Source organism: Aedes aegypti, chromosome 2 (genome assembly GCF_002204515.2).
Source record: "Aedes aegypti strain LVP_AGWG chromosome 2, AaegL5.0 Primary Assembly, whole genome shotgun sequence".
Lineage (NCBI taxonomy): Eukaryota > Metazoa > Arthropoda > Insecta > Diptera > Culicidae > Aedes > Aedes aegypti.
In genome coordinates, this window is record NC_035108.1 from 326,316,551 (window position 1) to 326,329,509 (window position 12,959).

The window sequence follows — 12,959 nt, forward strand, 5'->3', positions numbered from 1 at the left end:
GCATCCAATATTACGATCATTATCCGTTTGATTTCTTTACCGTTGGACTGCAAAATTATATGAATGTAATATTTATTAAAGGGTTCATTCACATATTTCATAACGCTGAAAATGGCAATTTTTGACACCCACCCACCCGCTCGTAACGCTTTTTGTATGAATATTCTACAAATTTTGTATGAGCCATAACACCAGCAGAACACCCACCCTCCCATCAGCGTTATGAAATTTGTGAACAAGCCCAAAGGCTAATTTTACTTAAAACTTACCATAATTATGCTCATAAATCTTAATAGCGGCCTCCGTCATTCAAAAATTTTAGATTTGATGCTGTTCAATCGAATTCGATCAATCGGTGATATTGAAAATAAACAAAAACAATCTGTCATAGAACGAACAGAGTTGCCAGTTATTGCAGTGCAACCAGACAAATATGACATATCGATACGGTCGCTCACTTTCGGCACAGTCGGCACAAATCGGCACAATTTTAGGTGAGCCGAGTTTCCCACCCTCTGGATACCCGGATAAAAAATACAATACAAAAACAATATAGCGTATTGCAACAGTACCATTCAATATATTGGAAATACAATACAGTATATTGTACAATGACAATACAATTACAGTACAATATATTGTTTTGAACAGTTCACTGTATTGAGATTTTGGCAATATAATGTATGGGTGGTTAAGTATCGTAACAATACAAATATAGATATTTTCTCATACAAACATTTTGAAAATACAATACGATATATTGTTCATGTATCGTCTTGATTAGCAATTCGTGTATTGTTGTACAATACAAAAACAATTCAACGAATTGTATCATGATTGCATTCGTCGTTACAGCTAATGTCAAGTGACTTCTAAAAAACTACTTATTTTTACTTTTTGAATATTTTTCACCCAACATTTCTTGCTTTCTGAACTTGTTTTGTTTATTTCTTTCAGCAAAGCTACATAGAAAAAAGCAACAGTTGTTTTACTCGAAAATAGAAATTTGACCAAAATTGTAAGGTATAAAACCAATTATAAACAATACAATGTTCTGTTACAATATATTATATTGTTTTTGAATTGTTTATCCAAACAAGAATAATATTGCTTCGACATTCAATTACAATACGCTGTATTGTATCCAATACGTTATATTGTACATTAATGGTTTATTCCATTCACTGAATGATACGTTTTTATCCGGGTACATTTGACAGAAACAATTTACAACAATCTGATTTCTTTCTGGAGGGGGTTGATTCTGTGCATGCTTCCCCTGTTTAATATATATCTGTTTCATATCCCTCACTTCCCGACATTAAAGTTTTGACAGTTACACACACTGCAGTTTTACAACGTACTGTTGATGGTTCCGTTCGCGTTCGCAATCAGCTTGTCTTGGGTGATTTTGCAAAATTTTTGTGATTTTTCATTGAAATATCGTTTTTTTGGTGAAGAAATTTACTGGAAGTAAGAGGTAATTATTCTCCTTTCCATTACCACCATATTTTTATGATAACAAAAGTTGAAACAATCTTCGTTGTATCAAAAATAGTTCCATCTCCTGCTGCACCCATCAAAACAAAGAGCGATGGTCAAGATTGAGGATTTTAAACTGTCCAGCGAGCTGGCCGGCCACAAACTGGATGTTCGCTCGGTGGCCGAAGGTAAAGGCTTCATCGTTTCCGGTTCCCGAGATAAAACGGCCAAAGTGTGGACCCTGCTGGATGGCCATTACACCGAAACGGAAACACTGACCCATCACACAAATTACATTGGGGCCGTTTTGGTAGTCGAGGAAAAAGACTGGATTTGCACGGCAAGCAACGACGGAACGATTTGCGTGTACAAGTATCCGTCCGGGATTGAACCGTTGGTGGTGCTCAAAGGCCACACGTCGACGGTTTGTGCGCTTGCCAAAGGAAACGCGCCGAATGTGTTGATCTCCGGAAGTTGGGACAAGAGCGCCAAGATTTGGACCGATGTCGGATCTTCGCTGAGCAGTTTGACTTTGGTGGGACACGAAGCTGCCGTGTGGGCCGTAGCTCGATTATCTTCGGGGAAGTATGTCACGGGATCGGCGGATAAGTCTATCTTCGTGTGGAACGAGAAAGGCGAGAAGCTGGTGGTCTTGAAGGGCCATAAGGATTGCGTCAGAGGCTTGTGTCCTTTGCCTGGGGGTGGATTCTTGAGTTGTTCTAACGATGCCACTATCCGACATTGGAATGATATGAACGACTGTGTGAAGGAATTCCACGGCCATACCAATTACATCTACAGCATATCGAGAAGCGATTTCTGGGGAGATGACGTGTTCTTCACCGGAGGAGAGGACAGCTCGATTCGAATGTGGAGCTTGAAGGAAGGGGCTTTGGGTGAAGCGTTGCAATTGCCAGCCCAATCCGTATGGTCCGTGACGGCCCTTAGGAATGGCGACATTGTGGCTGGATCTAGTGACGCAATGGTGCGAGTTTTCACTTCCTGTAAGGACCGAGAAGCTTCCCAAGACATGCAGGATGCTTTCAAGCTGAGTGTAGAAGTAAGAGTCCAGGAATCTTCCAAACAGCTTGGCGGTATGAACGTGAATGACCTTCCCGGGCCGGAATCGTTACTCTCGGAGGGTCGAGATGGCCAAACGCGAATCGTACGCCACGCTGATGGGAAAATTTTGTGCTATCAATGGAGCAACAATAAATGGGAATGCGTTGGGGATGTAATGGGAGCTACTGGAGGCGAAACAGGGAAAAGGCTCTACGAAGGACGTGAATACGATTATGTGTTCTCCGTGAACCTTTCGGATGATGCACCCAATCTGCAGTTGCCGTACAACAGAGGCGAAGATCCGTGGTTCGTTGCTCAGCGGTTCATCCACAAGCATAGTCTCCCGCAAGCTTATCTGGACCAGGTGGCCAATTTCATCATCAAGAACTCGGATAATGCTCCGGTTCAGCAGTCGGCTGCCTCCAACAGCATGTACGATCCGTTCACGGGAGGAGCTCGCTATGTTCCGGGATCTGGATCCAGCTATCAACCTACGGTGGCCAATACGGATCCCTTCACAGGGGGTTCCAGCTACACTACCCAAACGCCAAATGCTGGAGTGGCAAACAACGGCACTGCCGGAGCGGGAAATGCTGATCCCTTTACGGGCGGCTCCAGCTACTCTACCGGTTCCACCGAAGTTAAGAAGACCAACACGCACTTTCCCAACAGGCATTTTGTAACGATGGAAAGTGCTGACCTTTCGAAGGTGTTGGTGAAATTGAAGTAAGTATAAACTTCTTTTAGGGAATTTTATCCGGGGGGACTTGTTCTAACCCTATTTCTCTGCATGCTGGCCAAAGAGGATCCCACCAATTTAAGTTACCCAAAATGCTTTTCCTCTTGTTTTGATATAGATCTAATAAAAGGCTCAAAATAATGGTGGCTCATTCCACCCCGTATGGTCATACTGCCCCCATCAACCCTATTCTAGTGACCAGCTTTCAATAATTTGTATTCTCTCGATATGTGCCGATGGGGATCAAGTTTCAGCGAGAATAACTCTATTGCTTCTTAAGACATGTGATTAAATAAACCAATGAAGGAAGCAGGCCATTTGGCATAATTATGCCTTAAGGCCGTTTGGCATAATATCATTTGGCATAACCGAATTATATCCCTTCTTCATGATTCATGTTCTTCATGAAAACATATTATGGCAAATGACCATAATGGTCGTTATGCCAAGCGACGTTATTCCAAGTGACCTTATGCCAAACGACCCAGAAATTTGTTCAGTTAGAGTTACAGCTGCTTCGAGAAAAGGGAATCATGCCTTCCCAGTCTCCCCTAACGTTTTCAATATTGCTAATTACTGTATGCAACCCATTTTCAGAGAATTCAATGGAAAAATCGAAGACAAGAGCCTGCAAATGTCTGACGACACTTTGGACGACATAATTCGATATGTCGGGGAATTGAGCACAATGTCGGAACAAAACTCGGTTTGTCTGACTGCCCTCAAGTATCTCTACAACTGGCCAACGGAGAATCTCTTCCCCGTGTTGGACATCACCCGATTGGTCGTGCGGGATCCCAAGGCTTGCCAGGAACTGTTCGAGGGTGACTTCATGAAGACCTTGCTTCAACACATCAATCATCTTCCGGCGAATCAAATGATGGGAACGCGTTGTTTCGTCAATATGATCTCCCACCCGGTCGGACGGAACATCGTTACGGAGAACATCCGACCAATCGTCGAGAAGCTGTCACCGATCAAGAAGGGCAGCGCCAACCTGCAGATCGCACTGGCCAGTTTCTACTTGAACCTTTCGATGACTCAACTGGATAAGCCTTCGTTGGATTTCTGCAAGGTGTTCTCGGATGCGGTGAGCGAATTCCTGGACTGGGCCACCGATTACGAGGCCACATACCGTGGCTATCAGGCGTTGGGCAATTTGATGTCCACCCCGCAAGGCACGCTGGTTGTGAACCATTTACGAAGCAATAGTGAACTGATCGACAAGATTCTGGTTAGCATTAGCAACGAGGTGAATGGGTTCGCGAAGCTGAACGAGTGTGCCAGCTATCTGTACGAGATGCTGGCATAGGTGGATGGGCTACTAAGGTTGGAGGACATTCTAGGATCGTAACCTATAATACTTTTGAAACTAGCTTTTTTTTTTTTGAAATGTAAAACATTTAGTTTAATCTCACGATTGAAAATAAAATGCGCTTTGAAGTGTTTGACCTGATCCTTGTTTCCTCACTTTTTTGCGGTATAAAATACCGTATTTCTAGACCAAAATAAAAAAAAAATACTTTTAATAAAAAGATCTAGTATAGTATTGGCTCTTTGGTGAAGTCCACCAAAAGTGTTTAGGTTTGAAACACTTCTGACTCACATCACCAATAGCATCACTAGTGTGCATCTCTCTCTGAAAAAGTAAAGGTACATGTAAGCCCCAGGACATGAATACAATCAAGCTGATCACAAAGAAGTGCATTTGCCCAGGGAAAATATGCCGAAGAATCATTCCGGTAGGGTCGGTGTTCCCTTAGTGGACAGTCCCCTCACGCAGAGAAAATAATTTTAATATCAAATATATTCTGTATCATTACAACAATATATCTGTATTATTTGCCGGCTTATAATTGGCTTTTATTGTTTCAATAACAACTCCTAATTTATTTCAAAAATAAAAATGGTTGAATTTGACAGCTGCGTTAAACGGGATACAACAAAATATTTTTTTGTTTCAACTATTTTTTCTTTTGAAACAACAAACTTTTGCATTGAAATAAAACCTTCCATTTTTTAAATTAAATTACACTGTTTTTTTGATGTGACAATGTTCTTGTTTGAAATAAAAACACTGTTTTGTTGGTCCCAGTCCCTTTATTATTAATTTTTTTTTAGGAATTAAACAATAAACAACGAAAACAAAACGTCTACTTTACTTTTATTTTGTGAAAGTAGAAGTATTGGAACATGTACCAAAATCCATTTAACTGGAGAATGTTCTTTATCCGCTTCGCGACAAAGTGACGGGATGAAATAACCGGCTCGTGTAAGAGTTGACTGCAATACTGGAGAATGCATTAGTGGAATTAAAATTTTAGAAAAGATGGTTAATACTCACCAGAAATAAATTTGATTCTGGTTTTCCTTACTCCAAAACTGATACAAAAATCTATGACCTGAACTTCTCGCACGAACATTTTAACAACGCCATGTACTTCAATTTAATATAATGTATCGGAAACATTCGCTTTTTGACCGGTTCTACTAAGCAACAAAATGGCGAGACAGTTTTTATGCTACGTGCATAATTATTAGCATCAATAATGATGTAAATTGAAACAAATAAACTTTCATTTGACGTAAAGTTTTTCTTTTGTTGTTTCAAAAATAAATCTAGTTAAAAATGTACTCAGTAAATCCAACAATACTGTTGCTTTATTCTGATAAAAATGATTGTTGTTCCAACGCATTTTTTGTATAACAACAAATTCAACAAGTTTATTGAGAACAACAAAGTTATTTATTGTTTTGAATAGCTGGTATTTCTCTGCGTGATATAGTCGCACTAGTGGCCTTTTACGCTACACTCAAAAAAATCCACACGTCAAGGCTACGTGAAAACATACGTGGTTTTTTCCATCGTACTTTTCACGTAGCAGCTACGTGAATCATAAGTGGCACTGAATGAACTCACGAGCTAATGAACTTTTTTCGATCCACCGGAATTTCACGTAGCAGTTATTAGGGATGTGCGTACCTTTTACAGAGCGTTTCATTGGATTCTAAACATTTTTTCCAGTATGTTTTACGGGAACTTCAGATAGGAAAGACATATATTTCAGGTTCTTTTTCTCTGTTCTAATGTTTTTTTTTAATTGTAGGAAAGGAATTAAAATAAAACTAACAAGCAATTACATTTAAACATTCATTCAACCACAAATAAAAAAACACTTAAGCTCCACATTGAGAAAACTGGCGGATTTCTCCTGCCATCGTGGTTTCATTCTGGTTCCAACCCGTTTGTAGGCCACTAGATCCGCTTCCAACGTTGAGTCCGGTGCATGGATTTGCAACAAATAGATCTTTGCGTGTCGACGATACTGCCTTTCGTCCGAAACGGGATACTTTGCAGGTGATTCACTTTTTGATGCCGTTAAAAGCACTGCACTCTCCACTCAGCTATATTAGAAGAAACAAAAAACAAATCAATAAAGAATTAAAGTTTATTTAAACAAAGTTTACTTACCATCATCTTTTAAATATTGTATGCGGTTTTGAAGGTCTTGGAGTCAAACTTGCAATTTTTCCCAACGACCGGCCATTTTTAAACCCACCATAACAAAGAATGAACTAGAAGTTGAACTTCAAACTCAAAATTTCGGTTCATTCACCCGTACGGTCTTTTCACGTAAGAGTGATGTTGTCCAACAGTAAATGTTATTAAGGGTTCATTTCATACATATTTACGTCTAGGTGGTTGTTACCGTCGTTAGATAAACTGGAGAAATTCATCTTTTTGGAATCTACGTGATTTTCCACGTAGCCTTGACGTGTGGATTATTTTGAGTGTATAAACCTTTTCAAAACATTTTTTGACATGAAGGTCAGGAGCTATTTGTCTAAGTACCATTGATACACAGCTTGATTTTGTTCAAAAAATGATCAAAATAATTAGTTTTGCTTGAAATTTGAGCTCCTTTGCGCCTATTGTTCCCGAAATCGGCAACAAACCGCTCAAGCTCAAATGGTTTAATCAAGGCTGGTAGCGAGTCACTTTTTAGTGACTTGGTCACTTATTTTAAGCCAGTCACTTTTAAGTCTCTTTTTTGAAGCCATTTCTACTAAAGTCACTTTTTTCGTCAAAAAGTCACTTTTCTCAACTATTTTGAGCTAAATTTTCGAGAGAAAATTACGAATCGGCTTTCTTTCTATTTAGGCTAAGTTTTAATTTATTTTCCTGTCAGTTCAAAACTTTAGTTCATGGTTTTCTTGTGAAAAAGCTTATTTTTCATAGAACTCCACGTAATTTATAAGAGTATCTAAGTTATCATTAGTATGGTGTTAGTTCATTGTTGTAAAACTAAAGGTTGAAATGTTAAGTATTCTTTTTAAAAATCTCTGAAAAACTCTTGTTGTGTATTATTAGATATTTGTCTTCTATTATCGAACACTATACTTTAAAATATGTATCCAAATTATTCTCTTTTTCTTTGAAATTCGTCTTTTTTTACCAAACCATATTATCTTTTAAAAATTTTACAAAATCAATTATATAGGTATTTTTTATTTTATTTTATTTTATTTTATTGATGTACAAGGGGGTCAGGGGCCAAGTCTCCAGCATAAGATTGAAAACTCACACCGTCCATAATACACCGGGGGGTTTTGGAGTTTGGGAAGTAGGCAACGCAACATCTTTGACCAGAAGGTTCTTTAAGTTTTGCTTCTACTCTTGACTTCCAATACACGTATGAATGATGCAAGGTCAAAAGAACATGAATCAGTCATACATATAGCGGTAGTGAAGTGTTTTGCCTAAGGATATGGGAAAGGAGGGATTTTGGGTGGTGTTTTGTAAATAGCTCTGTGGAACAAGTTTGTTATTAGTTTAAAATTTAGTTAATCTGATTCACCTTGCAATCAGTAATAAGAATATTTACAAAAACATGATACTTAACTTTTCTCGGCCAATACGCCGCCATGTCTTTCCTCTCCAATAGATTTTTCCTCGTTGTAATGGCGGGTTAGATATGAAAACAAGGATAAAGAGAGAAGAAAAGTTAGTGATTGTTACATGCTTTATTGCTGTATTGGCCTACAATGAAATCATAGAAAATTCGCTCTTTGGATTCCCATGATAACAATCCCCATGCAGCTTACGAGAAACTCCATGGCAATGATCACTGTACGCCATGTGCGGCATTCAGGACATCGCAAAAATACTGAGGACGAACAACAAAAAATGAATCCAAAAGAGCGAAAACCTCAATGTTTCAACGTAGGACAATTCAGCTTTAATGCATGTGAGAAATTCTTGGTGATATTCTCACAACGGCCATTCAGAATGGTTCGACGGATGTAGATAAAAGATCATTATGATAAAATTAACGCGACGACATGTTAGTGAACTCAGAACGATTATTGTATTTGCAACTGTTAATTTCGATAGTTAAACTTAGGGTCGGTTATGGTATATAACTTTTAAGATAAGCAGGAGTAAAGCACGAACGCGAAGTAATGACCTAGCATCCCATCTTCAAGTGCTCCCCACAAGCACAACACTTCATTCTGGCACTTTAGAACGTCCATGTTGTAACTTGTTCACACAAGAAATCTGCCTCGACCGAGTTGGCAGAACGCGCCCATACCCCTTTCTGAACCAAAGGACAGGGGGTACAAAATCAATTATATAGGTATTTAACACTAAAACACAAAACAAAGAATAATTATTTAATGTTCTATTTGGGATTAGAAACTTATCCATACTTCTAGGAAAGTCTTTATTTACAAACCAAACCTTTGAAACTGGCCGGATAGACCTTCGGTAGAGTATAAGCATTTTTCTTCCTCTGTTTTTCTTATGCATGTATTTAAGCATCTTTCAGGAAAGTATATTATCAATTCTTTCTAGGAATAAATTTTGAAAGAACCTCTTTCGAAGCTGTTTGAGAATGGATTAATACATAATACACAAATGCTTCTGAGAATTTATCGTTTTCATTGAATCGCTCATGAAATCATGCATGTTTTCTTCAAAGAAATGTGGGGAGTCGGATCTTATTCTTGGTACTTTTGATTCACTTCGGCGGGAGGTTTTTAGAATGCCACGTAGTTTATGTTTGACAATAATATGCGCGGTATTAAAGTATTTTTAATTATATAGTTTATGACAATTCGACCAACTATAACCACCAATACCAAGTGAATAATGAACGTGTCTTAGTATTTTTAATTAAAATATCAGAAGCTTTGTGCTAATAACTTTTTTTAAAGGCATAACCCAGATTAACGCCCTATCAAACCTATCGTCTTTATGCTAAATGTCATTTCGGCCAAACGTACCTCCCATCAAACATGCTGATGGAAAATTTCAATTTCGCTCGGCGTTCGTAGGACGCATCTATGATACATTGGTCTTAAGAATCATAGTCGATCTTTTATCATCGTTTTTATTGAAATATTGATTGATGGCCAAATATTATATTTTCCGTAATCTTGATCTAGTTACACAAAATAAAGCTAATAGAAAGTATCCTCACGCGCATTTTATATTTGATCCAACTTCATCTATGCGCTTATATTTTTTCTAAACAAAATCTTAAATTATTATAGACTTGGAGTAATGAAAAAAATTGAGATCTATACAGTTTACAATGAATTCAATTTTAGCGGTTTTCAAAGAAGTCATTTTTTGGGAGTATGAATGTAAATGTAAAATGACAAAAAATTTGATTTCACAAATAGGTATGCCAAGTTGTTTTTAAAATTTATATTATTAAATAAAATATGTTGGTGATATAAAAGACACAAACGGTGATCTTCTTCTAAACATCTTTCTTAAATTTTGAAAAGTTTGGAAATCTGCTAAAAAAGGATTATTTGTGTAAATGCTAATTTCTCTTTTTAAACAAATTGGTGTCAATGTCTTGAAATTTTGGAAATAACCAAATTTGGTATCTACTCTACTAGACCTACTACCTACAGTAGATCATATTGGGTATTCCCTTCTTCATCGTAAAACAGTGTAATATAACTGAAAAAAAAAATTACGTTTTGATTCTCAAGTCACTTTTGATCACTTTTTCGAGAATCGGAAGTCACTATATAGTCACTTATTTCTCAAATTTGGTCACTAAAATAACTTTTTTCGGCATCACTTTTTGCTACCAGCCCTGGGTTTAATGCGATGTGAAACATTTCCTATTGGATCATATAATAGTTAAATTTCATTATATAAATATTTGTTTGCCTTAACCTATTACTCACGTTTAGTGTCTTGCGTTATTTCGTTACGTCCGGAAAGCGTTACCGTACGGTAGTTATGATTCCTAGTTTATATTCATGTTGGTGATTTTACTAGAGTTACTAGAGTACATTTAAAGAAATTTACCTTGAATCGCTCTTGTTGTGGAGGCATTTTTAGTGAAACTGGCAACACTGTACAATAGAGATATCAGTAGTGAAATGTGTACTCGAAATGTTGGGAGACCGTATCTTGGAAGCTTGAAATAAAAACCAAATTCTGCTATCACGAAGGCTGCTCTCAATAATTGGTTTATTGCGCCAACGATGACGATTCCCAACAAACTCCAAAGAATTTGAGGTAAAATTCAATGCGACGAGGGCAATATGGAGTCCACTATACGAAGGCTCAAAGATCGAAGAGGAAAGTAAGTTATGGCAGAAATATTGCGAGGAGGAGGAAAAACGTATCGTGGAAGAATACGCCAGAGGACTTGCCGAGATCGAGGCGAAGTACAAGGAAGCGGCGAGAAAAATTCAGTTGGAATTTCACGCCAGAAAAGAAGCGTTGAAAAATGAATATTGTGGTATAGATGTATCGCCGCAAACAGCATCTCATTCTAAGTCTCAATTGTGTCTATCCGACGTTCCAGTAGAACCAAGAGAAAGAGGTACGAAACAAATGAAATGTATTCGAAATCGCAACCAAGAAAAAGATGTTATCGTTCTTTCGTCGACACGAATATTCCTAGAGATATCATCATTCGCTCATCACAAAATGATCAGCGTTTATGACTGTGTGCTGGAGAGAGAAGCTAATCAGAAGATACATAAATCCAAAGGGATGTAATCTTGGATGCAATGTCATATATAACAGGTCCGGCTCTTAGTATGTGTTTGCTTGTATTAGTCACGAAAAAGATGTAAACAAACGATCAGCTGATGGTGACGACAAGGCTGCGAAAAATTTTGTTCGCAGTTTCCTCAACGTGACGTCATCTTCGGCTGCTTCGTGAACTTTCGGCTCGCCGAAGTTGGCATTGCACAACTACCACTTCAAAACTGATGTTATCACAAATACTGATTTGATGTTCGCCCGCACCTCTTAATACCCCACATCGCCTTGGATGTAATGTATTCCAACAAAGCGAAGAATTATTAGATCTGTACTTCACGGAATGTACAACAAGTGTCGATTAAAATATGCTAAAATTTCAACAGTAGCCGTCGTGTGCGTTGTATTCGATCCCGGTGGCAATTGTATGAGCAAGCGGACGGAGAAAGAACAATAACGGCAGTGCTGTTGTGTTGTTTCCAGATGATCGCTATTCCATGTGAATACAGCAACCACTGTTCAGACCGGTTACCAGTTTCACGGGTGGGGGTATGTTGTGGAGGCATTTTTAGTGAAACTGGCAACTCTGTACAATAGAGATATCAGTAGTGAAATGTGTACTCGAAATGTTGGGAGGTCGTATCTTGGAAGTTTGAAATAAAAACCAAATTGTATGTATAATCTTAAATTCGAAATTAGTTTAATAATAAAAAATGAATTACAGCATTGAAGCTGCTATCACAAAGGCTGCTCTCAATAATTGGTTTATTGCGCCAACGATGACGATTCCCAACAGCTCTAATAGAATAACAGATCGTCTTGAATCGGTCTTCCCTAGATTTGCCTTGAACTCTCCCGTTGTGATTCTCCGATCTGTGGCATAGTTATTTCTCGCATACTATGAGATAACGCCCTAAAAGCCATTGGTAGCCACGTGTGTAGCTTGTTGTTTCTGAGCAAAAGAAAGAATAAGCATCCAAACCAACTTCACGGGCAGGTAGATAATGATCCTTTCTTCCCCATACGTTGTTAAATAGCATGAAAATCCATTCAAATGCTCAGAAACAACGAGCTACACACATGGTTACCAATGGCTTTTAGGGCGAGATCAGAAGTTATGCGAGAATTGATGTATTAAGAACTTTTTTTTACATCAAACGAACGCTTTTGATCCACACTTTGTAGGGAAAATATAAAAATTTTGTAAACATACGGTTTTGATAAATATTTTGCCAACGCCGTGTTGCTAGTGCTACTATAGGAACAGAAATTAGAAATAGTGCTCCTATAGGCACATGTATTCCTATAGTGGCACACGCGATAATAAATGCAAACATTTGAGTTTTCGTAGTTTTCATATTTTTCCCACAAAACCAAGATAAAAAGCTTTCAGATGATGAAACATAATGACGATAGCGTTATTTTTCGATTGTTTACGAATTTTTGTTCTTAGCTATGCGGCTATTGGTACATCGACCCTATTAAATAAAATAACCATCATAAAAATCCTTTTAATAACCTGTTTTTATTACTAATTAAGCTGAGAAGCTTGCTCCATCTAGTAAGGTAAGCGGTTTTTATCCTATTTTGCACTTTTATCATTGGTTTAATTTTAATTAGATGAAAGTTAGGTATACATTGAAAGACATTGTA

At 37.9% G+C, this 12,959-nt stretch overlaps 1 protein-coding gene across 1 annotated transcript; it reads left to right on the forward strand.

The window, feature by feature from the left end:
• The first annotated feature begins 1,341 nt into the window (after nucleotides 1-1,341).
• On the forward strand, nucleotides 1,342-4,739 carry LOC5568234 (phospholipase A-2-activating protein). The gene is made up of 3 exons (XM_001657881.2): nucleotides 1,342-1,480; nucleotides 1,559-3,270; nucleotides 3,881-4,739. Exons 2-3 carry the CDS (start codon nucleotides 1,595-1,597, stop codon nucleotides 4,593-4,595), a joined length of 2,391 nt encoding a protein of 796 aa, XP_001657931.2. The 5' UTR covers nucleotides 1,342-1,480; nucleotides 1,559-1,594; the 3' UTR covers nucleotides 4,596-4,739.
• Nucleotides 4,740-12,959: the final 8,220 nt, after the last annotated feature.